Here is a 16,552-nt window from a genome sequence, read left to right as displayed (position 1 = left end):
TTAAAAACTTACTGTTTCATGTGACAATGAAAAAAAGTCCTGTTCTTATTCCTAAAGAGATGGGAATCTAGACTTAAAGTCTACAGTCCCACTTATCCTACGGAAATCTCTAATCTTTTCTGAATCCAGAAATTAGAAATCTGAACAGATTGGAATAGCCACAATTAGGAAATTTTTATATGCTACTTGGCTTTTCATGCTGCATATGGAAGTTATTCTCTTTCTTCCCACAGATTAAACCCAATCTTGCTAAACTTCGAAAAATGGCCCAGGCCTGGCATCTCTTTGGAAAAGCAGAAAGATGTAATACAAGGCAAAGCCTGGAGGCATCCATGCCTCCTTGTGAGCCACCATGAGAACAGAATTACTGATCTGTATGGAACCAAAGGGATGCTAACTATATGCCTCTGAGCAGAGACCATGAGCAGCAGATACCAGCAGAGTCCTGAGTTGGCCGGTGCCCCCAAGCAACATGATATTGGCCAATCTTGAGCAGATGATCGCTCCAAGCTAAAGAGAGTTCATTCGTCTGCAGCCATGGACATAGGAGGTTGCCCTATAATACCTACTTTTTATAACCTATGTAGAGATAAAATTTAATAATCAATTGATTCATTTGTGGGTTTTTTTTTTTGTTGTTTTTTGTTTTTGTTTTTGTTTTTTTGGTAGGGGGGGAAGTGGTTTGGGAGCAGTTTGTTTTTGTTTTTGCAATTTTTTCCAGCCTTGTAGTTTGCATTAATGTGATTTGCCTGATGATGAATTGCTCACGATTCAGTCTGCCTTCCTAGACAGTCCACAGCCACACTCCATTGGTCCTTTCCTTACCCACAGTCTTCTTCACTTTCTGCTGCTTTACATCTTAAATTTCAGACTTAACGAGTTTCTCTACACTCAACAAAAATGTCCCCTGCAGTCTTCCATCAGGCTTGTAGTTAGATTATTTTAGGGATTAAAAACTATTGATAAAGAGAAACAAGGACAAGAATAGGATAGAATAGACAAAATTTCAAGTTGCTCTGGTTGTCTTATTTTCTCTTTAAAATCTCATTCACAGTCTGATATTGTTCATAACCCAATTAGTAAAAACGGTGAAAGGACTATGAACTTGTATTTTAAATACAAGTTTTTTTGGTACTTTAAAAATATCTCTCTTGATGTGAAAGCAATTTTTCATATCAAAATGCAGCATTTATTCTTTCAACCTGACCAGATATGCCCTCTACATTTTTTCAGGTTCTTTTGGCCCCTTTGAAATCCTGTCTTAGTTTTTATTATAGTAGGCCTATCTAATGGCCTCATAATTTCATTTGGGACCAGGACTGATCTTTGTGTAAACGCTTGTTGTGACATCCTTAATCTGTATGTCCTCTGCTGTTTTAGAAGGTTTGATTTCTGGTTAATAAAACTCAGTAGACTAAGGTTTTACAGAAGGACAAAAAGAAAAGCAAAAAACCAGCTGGTAATGTTTATTGCAACTGGGATACCGTATAATGAGAAAGACGTTGCAGTGAGAATTTCCACTTTTGTATTTGCAGCCTGCTCAAATTGGCCTTTGTATCAATGGAATGATTTTTCTCATTTTTTAATACAGGAAACAAATTTGTGCTCATGGAAGAAAAGTTTGTTTGCCAGCAGCCCTGCAGTGATTCTTACAGGAGCAATGAAGTATTGCATTCATTAGTGTGTGTCTCAGAGAAGGTTCAGGAAAAGCCTTCACTGGTTTTCAAGGGGATCCTTGTAGAATTACGTAATTGGAACCCTGAAGAATAGGCACCACTGTCTAAAAATGGCCTTTATTCTTCTAAATACATATAAACGGTTTCATAGACTGGGAGACATGACCTTTGAAAGGAGGGTGTTTTCAGGGGATTTGCAAAGATGTCAGGGGCTCTGCCTCCAGGCCCAGTGGGGTGCTGTGGCCTCCGGACCTCTGCCTTCACTCTCCAGAGCTATATGGAGGCCAGCTGTCCTGGGAGTTTAAAAATTTTTAGGTTAGACCAATGTGTGAGATTAAAAAAAATATTTTGATACCTCTTATATTAGGATGCTGGAGTGCAGTTTTCAAAATGTTTTGCTATAATCCCAAACCATTGTTTCTTTTTTGAGAATAGCAGAGGATTAGAAAAAGTTCTCCATAAATTATGTAACCAGTCTTTCTGGCTAGCCGGCCTCAAGCAATGGAAGAGATAATTATCCTGTTTTAATAATTTATAAACTCAGTTGCCTACATCAGCATAAAATGAACCTATTAGCCAAAAATATCTAACATTACCTTTATTGCCTATTAGGATTTTGTTTTGTTCTGTTTTGTTTTTAACTTACTTACAACAGAGCAGAGATATACTTAATTTTCTGAAACATGATAGTAGTAATCATTAACACTTTCATGGTGCTTTAAGATTTACAAAATAATTTTTGCATATCTTTTTTGAATTTCTTGGCAACCCATGAGATAAGATGGTATTATGCTCCCCATTTTCTGAAGGCTGAAATATATTAAGTGATTTGTCTAAGATCACACAGGTACTAAGTATTAGTAAAGCTGAGAATGGTAAACAAGTTTTCTGGTTCTGATAACAAGAATAAATATTACCATTTATTAAGGGCCTCCTATATACCCAATGCTTTGTTTACATTACTTCTAGTTCTTACAACAGTTCTGTTAGCAGGCTAGTGTCTCTCTTACAGTGAGACTGCTGAGCCTCGGAGCAGTTTCCCCTTTGGCAGAGAGAGCCAGAATTCAGACCCAGGTCTACGTGGCTTCACATAGCACACTCCTTCCCATTGTTAACCCATGCTGCCCATATATTTGCAGTTTGTTAGGGACTTACCAGTTTGTCAACTTAGTTCAGCTTTATTAGAGTCTGGTTGGTGGACACTTCATTAACTTCAGAATAAAACTTGACAGATGTGATGTGCAAAGAAGCCATCTTCAAGAGTTCCATTTTTGGGAACATTCATCACAATTTTATTGAGCAGTAAGGGTGCAAGCCTGCAAGAACTTAGCTTTAGTCAGGGAGAGAGACAAGGAAACTGATAATCTAATGTGATAACTTCCTCTAGGTTTAGAAGTCACTGAGTTACAGCTATGTTGCTTTTACTGGGATAAGAGGAAATAACAATTACGTCAGAAATTAAGGTTATAGAAGGTAATTGGAGCTAGTATCAGAAAAGCTTAGAAAGGAGGGGAGAGACTGGAGAGAGGGCTAGGGAAAAGTCTAGAACCTAGCTGGGATCTCAAACTCCATAAGCAGCTGAGAATGGAGAGATTCTAGCAATCACACATCAGAGCAAGGCAAAGAAAAGGTCAGACAAAGATTAACAGATGGGATATGAACCTAGCAGTGGAAAAAAACAAGGCAGCCAAAACAAGTGGAGCCGGACGGGGCCCAAGACCAAGTTGGAGAAATATGTAGGGGGCTGAGGAAGCCATGCCCAGTGAGAAGAACAGATGCAGCCCATCAGTTCCTAGAGAACCTCAACAACCATGCTCAGCTGCAGCTCCAAGCAGGAGCCTGTAAGCGGTGAAGGGGAAAGCGGTTTCTGGCACAATGAGCTGGACTCCTCCAACCTGTTTCCTACCTGAAGTACCACCCCATTCTATGAAAACCTTTACAAAAGCAGGCTAGCAACAAGAACTGACCACTGTTTGCCATTATCTATCATGCCTATCAAGCTGTATATCAATGGGGAGGTAGCAACAAGGTGGACTCAGAAGAGAAGGAAGTCTGGGAAACCCAAAATCGATAAAACCCTTTTCTTTTTCTCCATTCCTTCATCATTCAGGAACTAAATGTATGAGTCCCTTCTGAAGGTACCAGAAGTTATGGGGATATAAAGAAAAAAAGGGGCTCTCCTCTGTCTTAGGATTTTTCAGGCCCTTGGATCAGTTTCACCTTCTACCCGTTTGTCATAGAGCACTCTGTGCTCAGAAACATCTGATAAAGTTCAGGCCACCTGACCCCAGTCTCGGGGAGCTGAGTGTCTTACCTATCAAAGTGCGGAGTTCGCAAGCTAGGATGACTCCAGCAGCAGTACAAAGCAGCGAAATTTGGCCTGACTCTACCCTTAAAACTGGCTTGACTAAACAACTTAATCTTATTTACTGCAAAAGCAAGGAGTATGCAGTGGTAGTTGCTCACCCACACCCCCTGCAAAAGAAAAAAAAAAAGGTGGTTTGGAGTCAGAGTCAGCTGCTGCTGTTAGCGTATCATTTATTCAGGGTCCTTCATCATGCCTCTTTTATAGTAAACTGCAGAATTTTGCATATAAATTATGAATTTTAGGAATCTTGTCAAGTTTTCAAGTAGCTTCCTTCTCGAGGCAGGTCTTAATTCTAAATGTAACCTGCCTGAAAAAACAGTCCTGAAAGGCTCCTTCTCTTCAGTTCAGTGTTTAATATAAACATCAGGCAATCAGAGTTGCAAGTGTGGTTAGGCTCAAAGGCAGCCCTCTGTTGAGTGAGTGTCGTGCAGAAGACAGAAAGCTTAGACTCTAAGCTCTTTATTAATAATAATTGCTTAGCCATTGCACAATAACCTGGAACAGCTGTTTGGTGAATGAAGGAATAATTCAAAGCAAAGTTAGCCAGATAGAGAACACTTCCAAACCACATTTCAGAATAGCTCTTTTGTATCAACTAGGTGCTCCTTTACAGAGGGAATTTTGCTGAGTTTGGGGAGGACAGGTGGATAGTATGTGGCCTTTACTATAATACATCGCCATCTGGTACTATCTTTATGGCAAAATTGTTCTGATGTACTGAGTTCTACATATGTGGTGTTAGAGAGTCACGTAGCTCGATGATGGGACTGCGGAACTGGCAGCCTTCATTACCCCAAAGACTGATGTGACGGATTGCTTTGAGAAATGATTTGCAAAGCACATCTGTGAAACGTATGATCCTACGGGTACCGGCGTGTATTTCTTTGAGGTATCACTTTCCGCTGAAGTTTTCCTTGGTGGAGGATTTTTCAGAGACTTCTCTTCTGATGCTAAATTAGGAATTTCTGTTCCTTATTTGAGTTCCAAGAATTGTGCCTTTCCTGCCCTCCGCCCAAATTGGAAGACATAAACCGTGGGAACAGTGTCTTTACAAACTGTACTGAGTGATTCTCTGACTTGATTTAGCATATTCAGGAGGCCTCTCACAGGCATGGCATCCTCTTTCTATTAATCCTCTTCAAGTTGGAGCTACAAGTTTTTGTCTTTGGTTTCCAGTTCCATCTGTGAGGGCAGCGGCGGTGGCAGGAGGCAGGCGGCAGGCAGGCACGAAGGCAGATAGGTAGGAAGTTCACATGGAACCCCTGCCTCCCCGTTCAGATCAGGCTCTCCCATTCCAATATTTACTCTTCCTCAAACAGGAAAAGGGAGAGGGAAATAGAAAAATGAGGCCTATAAATAGCTTTGTGGGATTCGCTTGAGGTCCTAAAGAGCCTAAAAGAATATGCATTGGTGCAGTTCTTCTGTCCCAGGAACTTTAAGAGTTGACCAAAACGAGACAGAACCTCTACTCTTGTAACCCTCATCCATTGCACTTATGCCTGGGAAGAATGTGGGGGCTAATTTTAGACCTAGAAACTAAGATGCACAAAGGACAAGTATCATAAAGCATTTTTGGGGCCAGAAACAGATTTAAGTTCCTTGACTCACTGCTGCTTTTACTCCAGACCACACGGTTTCACCCAAGTGAATTGCTGTTAGAATTGGTGCCTACAGAGGAGACAATTGCTCATAATTGGTAGCTATAAGCCACTTCACTGAGAAAGTGCGGGGTTTTAGATGCTTTAAGAGATAATTGACAGACTGAAGCCTGAGTCAGGCTCTTCTGAGTCATAGAGTTTTTAGGTTGTCTTTCTGACTGACCCTCTTCAATCTTATTTTACCCTCTTCAAGGGAAGACAAGAGCCCTAAGACCTACCTCAAGTTGATGTCAAAGAGTAGAGGCCTTTACCTCATAACCTGCCTCTGGCCAATGTTTACCAAAGTGTGGTTCTCAAATCACCTGTTAAAATCCCTTAGGGTGTTTGTTAAACATGCAGACTCATGCTCCCTTCCACCCCACAGACAGTGCCACAGGAGACAGGAAGCTGGTCTGTGACCAGCATCCCCAAGGGTTCCTCAGCACACTCAAGTCTGCCTTGGACCTCTGTTCTAGACCAGTGGTTCCCAAACGTGGAAGATCATCTGAATTACCTGGGCAGATTTTTTTAAAGATTTTATTTATTCAAGAGAGAGAATGAGTGGTAGAGAGGAGCAGAGGGAGAGAGAGAAGGAAGCCCGATGCTGGACTCAATCCCAGGACCCTGGGATCATGACTTGAGCCAAAGGCAGATGCCACTGACTGAGCCACCCTGGTGCCCCTGGGGAGACTTTCTGAAAAAGTAATTACTAAAGTAGTATACAAAAAATAAAATAGTATACATAAAAAATTGGAAATGATATATAAACATACTAAATAAAATTAGATGTCGTCCTGCTTGCCACTGTTTAATGCTATTCTTCCACTTATTTTTTTTTAAAGATTTATTTGAGAGCAAGTGACTGTGGGCAAGGGGGTGGGGGTGGGGGGCAGGAAGAGGGAGAGGGAGAAACTCCCCACTGAACGTGGGGCCCCACATGGGGCTTGATATCACGACCTAAGATCATGAACTGAGCCAAAACCAAGAGTTGGATGCTTCATCGCCTGGGCCACACAGGCGCCCCTTTTTCTAGACTTTTATCCTATTGCGTATACATACTGTTTTGTTTTAATGAAGGTCATACTCTGCATACTGCTCTGCAGCTTGACTTTTTCCTAGCTTGTTTTACTTGAGTGTTAATTGGACTTTGTTACAAATCTGTCCCATTCTTTTAACACAAGGCTCACAAAGCAAATGCCTGTAGGGGTTAGGTAGATAGTAAATGTGTTAAATGGGAGGAACTGCAGACAGGTTTTTCCATTTAATTCAGAAGCTGCCCAGGTACAGTCAGCTGCTGCCATTTGGAAACTTGGGCCCAGAATTGCCAAAGCTTCTGTTTTCAAGAGAAGCAAGAAATATGAATTTGTTTAATGTGCAATCTCCACATTTTTTTCTTTGCATTTTTAAATATTGGTAACTAATTCAAATTAAATACAGGGTGAACCAGCCAAAACATCTTTAATCCAGATACAGCCCTTAAAGCCCCCCTTTTGAAACCTCTACTGCAGCGTATATACATGATGATCCACAGTATGTCAGATTTGCTTTAAGCAAATTCTCAGGTGCCATTCCAGAGATCAAATGATAGAAGTCTGGATAGAGGCCAAAATGGTACATTTTTTTAAGCTCCCAAATGATTCTGATGATCAGAGTTCTTGGAACCACTGTCTTAGATTACTAACAAGTTGTTTGGGACCACTGCCAGTGAATTAGGAAGGAAACTGTAAATCCTTTCATTTGCATTTCTGTTTTAGATGGTTCCCTCTAATTACAGCCCTCTATGAAAACACAAAAAGGGCTCTGCCGCTGCTGTTTCAAGCAGTTCAATCAGAGCAGAACAATAAATAAACCATCTCAGGAATCTTCAAGAAGCTTTTATTGGCACCGGCCAGGAAAAGGTGTGGTAGCCATTTCTGAGCAAAAACCTGTATCCCAGCAAGGTCTTCAGTGTTAAGTTTAACACCCCACTGAACCAGAAAGTTCAAGTTCCTGAAACTTAAGTTCCAGACACCCCACATCACCAAGAGGTTAAGAGGTGTCCCCACTGAAGAATTTTTTAAGTAAACTCTGTGCCCAACATGGGGCTCGAACTTGGGGCTTGACCTCGAGATCAAGAATCACATAGTCTACTGACTGAGGCAGCCAGGCACCCCCAAGAGACTCCAAAATCAATAGGTCAAGCCCCACTGCTCCTATTAAGATCAGAAAGGCAAGCAGCAGTCCTGAATGTGCATCCTTGTTATGGGATGACTAAAAAGGCAAGAAACAGTATTATGTTTTTCTCAGGTTGACTCCAGGTCACTCTCCATTGCAAGGACGATGTTTTCAGCAGTCACACTGAAGTCCCTCTCCATTCTGTATTTGGCTAAGCAGCTGCTTAGAACGAGTGGTGGTCATAGGACATGATCATCAGGATGGTAGAGTTCACTCATCAGGCGGTAGATGTAGGAAGGTGCATTCCCACCAATGTTGGAGATAAAGAGGGTAATGAGCTCTGGGGGGACGTAGTCAAACACAGGGCAGTGAACGCTGACCTTCTCCAGAATGTCCCCTGAAAGGCAATCACACGTGCTGAAAATAAAGTGGAGGATCCTGCTCTAATAACTAAGCACACAGATTCTAGGCTCAATAATGCAGGCATACCTGCAACCTCAAGAAAGGGAAGTTACAGCAAAGTACAAACCAGAAGAGAGGACTTCACATCATGACACCCTGCTTCAAACTCCAATGCCTTTCCACAGCCCATAGGATAAACTCCCAACTTCGGATAGCAGCCTTCAAGATCTGGCCCCTCCTCACTGCACTACACTAATTATAATTCATCCCACTCTCCTTCATGTCATTACTCTCCAGCCATATGGACCTAATTGAGGCCCTTTGCATCAACGCCTGGAAGACTCTCTCCTTGATCTTTACATGGTGAGCTCTATTCATTCTAGACTCAGCTGGAATGTCCTCTCATTAAGACCCTTGCCCCATTAAGGTAGTTTCCTGCCATTTTCCATCACATCATCCTTGTTTTCTTCCCAAAACATCCCATGACCTGACATTTTCTTGTCTGTCTGCTGCAACAGAATGTAAGCTCTGTGGGAGCAGGGCCTATTTGTGTTGTTCATTGTTACATCCTAGTACCTAGAATAGTGCTGGATACATAGTGGGTACTCAACAGATACAAATAATTCTTGAAAAAATGGATGTGTGAATAAATGGATGAAGGTATTCAACTTCTAAGAATTAGCATCCCAGCTCTGCTCCTATAAGGTGTTTAAGGCCCTGTTATGTTGATGAGGTGAGAGGCTCACTGAGCAGAGCTGCTGCCTTCAGAAGTCAGAGAAAGGGACCCCAACACACAAAAGTATCTAGGTCACAGGCAAGTTTTATAGTAGGCACATTTTAGAGCATGCTTCCTTTGGCACTCCTGTCACCAAAATGATTCCCTACAGCAAATAAGAACTAGTACATTTTCCCAGTGGGTTGCTGCATGTGTATCAAGCAATGTGCAAAGCCAAACCCCATTAATGCTAGATGAACCAACCTACCATGACCCCAGTACTCAAATATATTAGTCTCAGAACAAAATAAACACAGACTAGATCAGGCACCCTAAGATGCTAAAGGGAAGGCCCCATGAGAATGATAAAAAGCACAATCTGGCCAACATTCAATACCCACTGACTACCAGAACATCATCAAAAAGACCAAAAAAAAAAAAAAGACCAAAATACACACATGTGCACATGCATGCACACACACACCCCCTCCCCCCACCGCCCCGCCTTCCATACCTTCTGTGAAAGGCAGGACTTCTTCAGGAGCCACAAACTTGTGAAATGAATCTTCTTCATTGGGGAACTAGACAAGGAAAAATTTGAAAGGGTGGGGGGGTGAAAGAGAAACTCAGCAAATTACACTTTTAAGTATACAGCCGAGGGAAATAAAAAAGGTATGTCCACACAGCAACTTGTACAGTAGCATTATTCGCAAAAGGTTGAACAACCCAACTGCCCCCCAACAGGTCAATGGATAAAAACGTGGTAGATCCCTGTAACAAAGTATTATTCAGCCACAAAAAGAAACCTTTTTTTTTCTTGTTAGAGCTAGGAACCTTGAACACATCATGCTAAATTAAAGAAGTCAGAAACAAAAGGCACATATTGTGTGGTTTCTTTTATATGAAATATTCCAAACAGGCAAAGCCACAGAGACAGAAGGCAGATTAGTGATTCCTAGGAGGTGGGCAGAGGGGGCAATGGGGAGTGATTATGTAATGGGTACGGAGTATTTTCCTGGGATGATGAAGGTCTGAAACCAGAGAGCGGCAGTTGCACAATGCTGTGACTATAGTAAATGCCCCTGAGCTGTACATTTAAAAATGTTTAATTGTATGTTATGTGAATTTCACCTCAATTTAAAAGAGATCTGCAAAGAGGTTGGTATTTCAAAGCAAACAGCTTCTATCACTAATGAAATGGCTCCCCACTTTGTAACACTACTTGTATTCAGGCTACAGAGAACTGTCCCTCCAACGATAACAAATAAAACCTATGTTCCGAGTTTCAACTTGTTTGGCATTTCCAGAAACAGTCAGGGTACTGGGCAATGGTGGCAGTGTAAACAAAGGGCCTCCCCCAACTGTCCTGACCTTACAATTTTGATTTCTCAAAGCTGACTAGTTATAACAATCTTTTTTTCCTGGTTCAAGGCTTCTGTGGCTTTTCCCAACCTCTACTGGGTCTAATCCATTTAGTAAACGCAGATAAAGTGAAGCCTCACAGTGAGTAGATTGAAGGCCCAGAGCTCAACTGAACACTTTGGCTTCCTTCTCTCTACTGGCTATAGACGGACACATACATACCTGTGGGGAAAGCTTGAACATGGGAGCACAAACGATGAGTGGGGTGGAATGGTGTTTTGCTGCCAGTGCTAGAGTGTGAGTTCCTGTCACAGCTCTCAGGGCACCGTTGGCCAGGATGGTCTTTGTGCCAATGATCACCTTTGGAACAGGAAGCAAAATGTGAGTCATCCTACTGCAAGAGCCTTAAATGGGCTATTGGGGACAACAGGCTAAATGCTCAGGCCTCAGTCTTGACACTGAGGGTCGTGCACTAGTAAGGGAAAACGGATTCTACAGTGAAGACCAGGAGTTCTAGCTCAAGGGTAGCTTCCCAAAGAAAGAATGAGTATAGTATGTGACAAGAAGCTACTATCTTCTGCTTTTAGCCCCGTCTTTTCTGGAATCTATATGCCACACCTCCTGAGAAGCTAGGAGCTATTCTATTCACCATCCACCACTGCCAAGCTCTCTGAGCAGAAGGCAGGGACCCCCTACCCAATCCCTAGCAGCTGCCACACTTAACATAGCCCTATTTCATTCTCTTCGATGCTTTCATAAAAAAGAAGCTGCTCTGGGGTGCCTGGCTGGCTCAATCAGTAGAGCATGTGACTCTTGAACTCAGGGTTGTATTCAAGCACCATGTCAGGTGCAGAGATTGCTTGAAAAAATAAAATCTTTAAAACAAAAACAAAAAGAAGCTAATCTAAGTGAGGAACAATGATACAGATAAAGGGAAAAGAAGTTCAGGTAATATATTAAAAAGCCCCAAGTATATACTTTCAAAAGGTACTAGAAGCTTTCTTGTCATGGATATTATAGGGGGGAGAAAAAAGAAATCTGTATTTTGGAAGTATAATCTTCATGAATTCAGTATAACTCCAAATACACCCACCTTGTTGACTCTTGACATAACAGCAAAAATGGCAGCATCAGTCATGACAGTTGTCTCAATACCTGCTTTGGATAAATTGACTGCCATTTCATGACCCTGCAATAGGAAAGAAAGGCCTGATGTTAGAAGAGAGTGGGGAGAGTGTGCAAGGCATCTCCAATGGAACTGGATGTGGAAAATTCTGTGATATTGGGCACAGCCAACACACAACTGCCAACAGGTAATTCCTTTTTCTGCCCATGGTAGGTATTCTCTGGTACGCTGCAGGAAAGCCCAGGAGAAGCCAATAAATGTTGAATTTTCCACAGGAGCACTAGAGCAGCCACAAAACTGGAAATACCGCTTGCTTGTGTAACTAGGCAGCGCTGATAGGATAGCTCCTGGCTCCTTATTTTATGACCTCCTGCATCCTTACCTATTTCCTTTCTAAAGACCTATTATTTACATAGGGATTGAGTGAGGTCAGACCAAGCATCAGTCATCCCCCAAGGCAAGTTACCCTATTTTGATTCCTAAAAGAACCAATGTATTTCCTTTCTTGGACCCAGCATTTCCCCTAACTTTCCTCAGCCAGTGTTTAAGAATGTTGACAGGATGAACAACTTGAAAATTCCCTTCATGTTTTACTTTACCTTCTCAATGTCTTGCTTATCAATTGAAAGTTGGCATGGAGCCCATCTATCACTTCTTTACTTTTTTATTTTTTAAAGATTTTATTTATTCATGAGACACACACACACACACACACACAGAGAGAGAGAGAGAGAGAGAGAGAGAGAGAGAGAGAGAGAGAGAGAGAGAGAGAGGGAGAAATAGGCAGAGGGAGAAGCAGGCTTCCTACTGGGAGCCCGATGTGGGACTCGATCCCAGGATCCCAGGATCATGCCTTGAGCCAAAGGCAGAGATGCTCAACTCCTGATTCACCCAGACATCCCCCAAATGCCACTTCTTTATTCTTTTTGTTTTTCCTTTTTCTTAGCAGCTCCAGCAGTCCACCTACCTGACAGAAAGGAGCACACTCTGCCACAATGACATGGAATTTCCTCTTTCGGGCAGCCTCTATGAGGAAGGCCTCTACCGTTCGGGAGAAGCCAATGGTCATGATCACCTCGTTGGAGTGGATATGCTCCAGTGCCTGGGCTGCAATGTTCTCTGTTGTCCCTTCTGCAAGAACAGTCAGTTTGGCAAGGAAAATGTGAAACTGCCATGCCACACCACCAACACAAGACAAACATGAATGATAGAACATGGACAGAGATAGGTGCCCTTCACACAGAAGGCCCACCTAAGCAGACCCTGGTAACAGGATTAACAGACCTAATGTGAAAGTCACATTCTCTGAAAAGCCCTGCCCCACTGGGATCTTCTACTTTTCAAGTTCTCAGCCTACCTTCTTTCCCAGCAGAACCCTTACTCATCCACTTATCCCCCCCCTTCAACCCTGCCTGATACAACACCAGCTCCCTATAATTCATTTTGAAGACCATGAATTCAGGCAAAAGAAACGGTCCAATTTGAGAAACTGCAAAGTGCTAGGAGTGGGGTAAACAGAGTTTCCTCCTAAAAGAACTCCTCTAAAAGGTGGCCACAACACCTCCACCTGAGAAGGAGGCCACAGAAGAAAAATAGGGGAGGAATTTGGAAGCAGCAGCTCCAGACACACAGACCCAGCCTCTTCCTCCCTTGGGGAACTCTTGATTGTAATGAATACCTGCAGGTCTCCTGGGTCACAAAGACAAGGGGAATGGAGGTGGTGCATCTGTGTGTATAAAAATTCAAGAAGAAATTTAGTGAAAAAGAGTCTATCATCTGTGGTTTTAGGGAGTTCATCTTTAAAGTGAAAATATAGCTCTGTCCTAATAGTCTCTGCAGCAGTGGATCCACAGTCTATAAAGGGCTGGTATGTAAGGAAATGTAGAGAAGGCTATCTTAATCCTGCCACCTGTTCCAACCCTTCCTCTAAATCAGGACAGAGGACAAAGCTTGGAGAACCACAGGACTGGTTATCTCCCATCTCTGCTGATGAACAACTTCTAGGGTCTTCTCTTCCTTCATCTGCCTGTAACCTGCCCTGTGATCAGGGTTCAGGACACTTACCCAGTTCCACAAGCAGCTCATTAATTGCCTCAATGATGTTGGACTGGAGTTGGGCATAATGGAAACTGAAATCCTCGCTCAGGCCTTCGGATGTCAAGAGTTTGTGCAAGGACTCCTGCTGATCGCTCTCATCGCTGCGTCCGTGGAGTCTAAGTAGGCAACAAGACCCAAACAGGGAGGTGGGCGGAGACATAGTCATTTAAGCAACAGGAGCTGCTCAGCTCCACTAAGGGCTCCAACCAGGGAGAGGGACTGGTGCAAAAATGGCCCACATCCTGACCTGCCATACTCCTCCCGGATGATCCTGAGCACTCTCCGCACCATGTTGCCCACTGTGGTCTCCGAGGGCTGCGCAGCCGTCATTCTCTGGCCCTCTCGGCGGACAAGTTCCATCAGCTCCTCTGTGGTCCGAGGGAGAGAGGGTGAGAGGGCACGAGCGAGATGAGGCCTGGCCGACTCTCCGCCTGCGGACTGGATAGTGGCGAGGGACGCGACAGAACCAACATGCCTTACCTGCGTTGCTCCAGCGGTGGTCGGTGATGATCCGGCGCAGCAGCCCCAGGGTCTCACGAGCCATGTCCTCGGAGCTGCGCCGCCCACCGTCCCGCTTCAGGGCCTCCACGAAACTCTCGATGCTCCCGCACAACTCCGAGCCCTCAGCCGCGGCTCCCGGCATCTCGAAAACAGCCGCCTCGCCGGCGGATTCCGCACCTGCACAAGGTCGGTCTTTGCACTTCCGGGGCGGGCGAAGTCGGCTTCCGCTCTGCAACGAGAACTCCGGCGTGAGAGTCTTCGGGCCACGCCCCCTCGATGCCACGTCCCGCCCCTCCACCTGCCTGAGCCAATCAGCGGCTAGGAGCTCGAGTTACTCAGTTGCCGCCGAGCGTCAGCGAGCCCCCGAGGCCCGAGGACCGGAAGTGGCCTTTCTGGGTCCCTCCGAGGCTGAACCAGAGGTGAGCTGCGAGGCCCCACGAGGGTAGCTAGTCCCATTGCTATGGAAACAGCTAGTCTCGGAGACACCACCCCCCCCGCCGCCCGAGATCCGAGGCTGCCCTACATAGCCGCTGCCCTGGTCCCCAGGCGAACACCCGCTCTCCTGGCAGAGACGCTCAGAGTGCGTGTCCGGGACCCTCTGCACCTCGGGCAGACAGGCCATTATGATGCTCTTATACTGCATGGAACTGGTTGGTTCGCACCTGTGTCTAATAGAGTCAGTTCCCTGAGGGCAGGAACCATATCTTTTTTTGCCTTTGCATTCCCAGCGCCTCGTACATCTAACGTAAGACGGGAATCCGGGATGAGGAGGCCGAATACGCCCCAGTAAGGATATTCAAAGTGGGAGCTTACGTGGAAGCATAGATGATGTCCTTCCATTTGAACAGACTACAGAGGCTGGGGAACATAACATAATACCAAGAGCTACTGTCGACTTAGCGCTGTGTGTGCCTTAGCTCATCTCTTGCAATTTATGAGGTAGGTCCTCTTATCCTCATTTTACAAGAAAGCAACCACAAAATTTAAGCAATTGGTAAAGGGGATGCGTTCATATTTAAATCTACGTCTGTCTGAATCCAAAGTCTGTGTAATGAGAATCCCTATTTCTTTAAGTTCTTAGAATCTTTGGACACACACTTAAAAAAAAAAAAAAAGATTTTATTTATTCATTTCCTTGACAGAGAGTGAACAACAGGGGTCACAGCAGAAGGAGAGCAAGCAGCAGATTCCCCCTTGAGTATGGAGCCCAATGTGGGGCTTGATCCCAGGACCCTGAGATCATGACCTGAGCTGAAGGCAGACATTTAACCAACTGAGCCACATTTTTAAGACATTTGTTACAACTGACACACATTTTATTTATTTTATTTTTAAAAATATTTTATTTATTTATTCATGAGAGACACATACACACACACACACACACACACACAGAGGCAGAGAGACACAGGCAGAGGGAGAAGCAGTCTCCATGCAGGGAGCGTGATGTGGGACTCAATCCCAGGTCTCCAGGATCACACCCTGGGCTGAAGACAGAAGCTAAACCACTAAGCCACCCAGGGATCCCCTGACACACATTTTAAAGACATTTGTTACAATTGACAAATTGCTCTCCAAAAAGCTACATCAATACCAAAATCAGACAAAGCTAGGACAAGAAAACTACAGACCAATATCCCTCAAGGCACAAAGTCCAAATCTGTAACCAATTAACAAGTCAATACATAAAAAAGATTAATACATCATTACAAAATAGAATTCAAACCTGGAATGCAAAGCTCTTTTAATATTTGAAAATTAATCACCTTAACAACCCATATTAACAATATAAAAAGTGAAACCACATGATCATATCAATTGATGCAAGAAGCATTTGACAAAATTCGACAGCCAGTGAATTAAAGAAAATTCTCAGAGAACTGGGAATAGAAGGGAACTCCTTTAACTTGGTAAAGAGCACCTACAATAAGAGCCTGCACTTAACATAATACTTTATGGTGAAAGACCACCTTCTTTTTAAGGTCAGGAACAAGGCAAGGATGTCCACTCCTATTTAACATTATACTCAAAGTCCTAGTCAGTGCAGTAAGGTAAGAAAAATGTTAAAAACATACAGACTAGAAAGAGAGAAAACTCCCTATTCACAGAAATTATTGTCCACACAAAAAATCCGAAGAATCAACAACAATGATAAAAAACCCCTCCTAGGTATTATGCTGAGTGAAGTAAGTCAGTCGGAGAAGGACAAACATTATATGTTCTCATTCATTTGGGGAATATAAATAATAGTGAAACGGAATATAAAGGAAGGGAGAAGAAATGTGTGGGAAATATCAGAAAGGGAGACAGAACGTAAAGACTGCTAACTCTGGGAAACGAACTAGGGGTGGTAGAAGGGGAGGAGGGCGGGGGGTGGGAGTGAATGGGTGACGGGCACTGGGGGTTATTCTGTATGTTAGTAAATTGAACACCAATAAAAAATTTAAAAAAAAAACCCTCCTAGAACTAATTAGTGAATTTAGCAAGGATACAAAGTCAACACACAAAAATCAA

General features: G+C 43.5%; 3 protein-coding genes across 15 annotated transcripts in view; 2 read left to right on the top strand and 1 right to left on the bottom strand.

Moving 5' to 3' along the window:
• MLH3 (mutL homolog 3) overlaps nucleotides 1–2,607 on the top strand; it is a 31,883-nt gene extending 29,276 nt beyond the window's left edge. For all 6 annotated transcript variants that reach the window (XR_005363544.1, XM_038545280.1, XM_038545279.1 and 3 more), the window contains one exon: nucleotides 234–2,607. Coding sequence is in view for 5 of the 6 variants with exons in the window: in XM_038545280.1 (XP_038401208.1) it covers nucleotides 234–356 (123 nt within the window). In the remaining variant the exon portion in view is untranslated. The remainder of the gene's footprint in view (nucleotides 1–233) is intronic.
• A 4,932-nt stretch (nucleotides 2,608–7,539) lies between these two features.
• Nucleotides 7,540–14,210, bottom strand: EIF2B2 (eukaryotic translation initiation factor 2B subunit beta). The gene is made up of 8 exons (XM_038545285.1): nucleotides 14,018–14,210; nucleotides 13,785–13,905; nucleotides 13,505–13,653; nucleotides 12,408–12,571; nucleotides 11,408–11,503; nucleotides 10,537–10,674; nucleotides 9,467–9,533; nucleotides 7,540–8,232 (listed from the first exon to the last, which is right to left on the bottom strand). Exons 1-8 carry the CDS (start codon nucleotides 14,178–14,180, stop codon nucleotides 8,075–8,077), a joined length of 1,056 nt encoding a protein of 351 aa, XP_038401213.1. The 5' UTR covers nucleotides 14,181–14,210; the 3' UTR covers nucleotides 7,540–8,074.
• PGF (placental growth factor) overlaps nucleotides 13,725–16,552 on the top strand; it is a 51,378-nt gene continuing 48,550 nt past the window's right edge. For 2 of the 8 annotated variants that reach the window (XM_038545290.1, XM_038545287.1), the window contains exons 1-2: nucleotides 13,728–14,457; nucleotides 14,767–14,977. Coding sequence is in view for 2 of the 8 variants with exons in the window: in XM_038545289.1 (XP_038401217.1) it covers nucleotides 14,973–14,977 (5 nt within the window). In the remaining 6 variants the exon portion in view is untranslated. Of the gene's footprint in view, nucleotides 14,458–14,766; nucleotides 14,978–16,552 lie in introns of all 8 variants that reach the window. The other 6 variants (XM_038545286.1, XM_038545292.1, XM_038545289.1 and 3 more) reach the window with 6 other exon arrangements.

This window comes from Canis lupus, chromosome 8, assembly GCF_011100685.1.
Source record: "Canis lupus familiaris isolate Mischka breed German Shepherd chromosome 8, alternate assembly UU_Cfam_GSD_1.0, whole genome shotgun sequence".
NCBI lineage: Eukaryota > Metazoa > Chordata > Mammalia > Carnivora > Canidae > Canis > Canis lupus.
This window is presented reverse-complemented; position numbering and strand designations above follow the sequence as displayed.

Excerpts from the sequence above, each read along its gene's own strand:
- EIF2B2 (XM_038545285.1), bottom strand. The coding sequence starts at position 14,180 with ATGCCGGGAGCCGCGGCTGAGGGCTCGGAGTTGTGCGGGAGCATCGAG. Across the intron at positions 11,504-12,407 it reads AGTGTGCTCCTTTCTGTCAG|GGTCATGAAATGGCAGTCAA; the intron begins GTAGGTGGACTG and ends TTCCTATTGCAG. Across the intron at positions 8,233-9,466 it reads AGTCCTGCCTTTCACAGAAG|GGGACATTCTGGAGAAGGTC; the intron begins GTATGGAAGGCG and ends ATTGCCTTTCAG.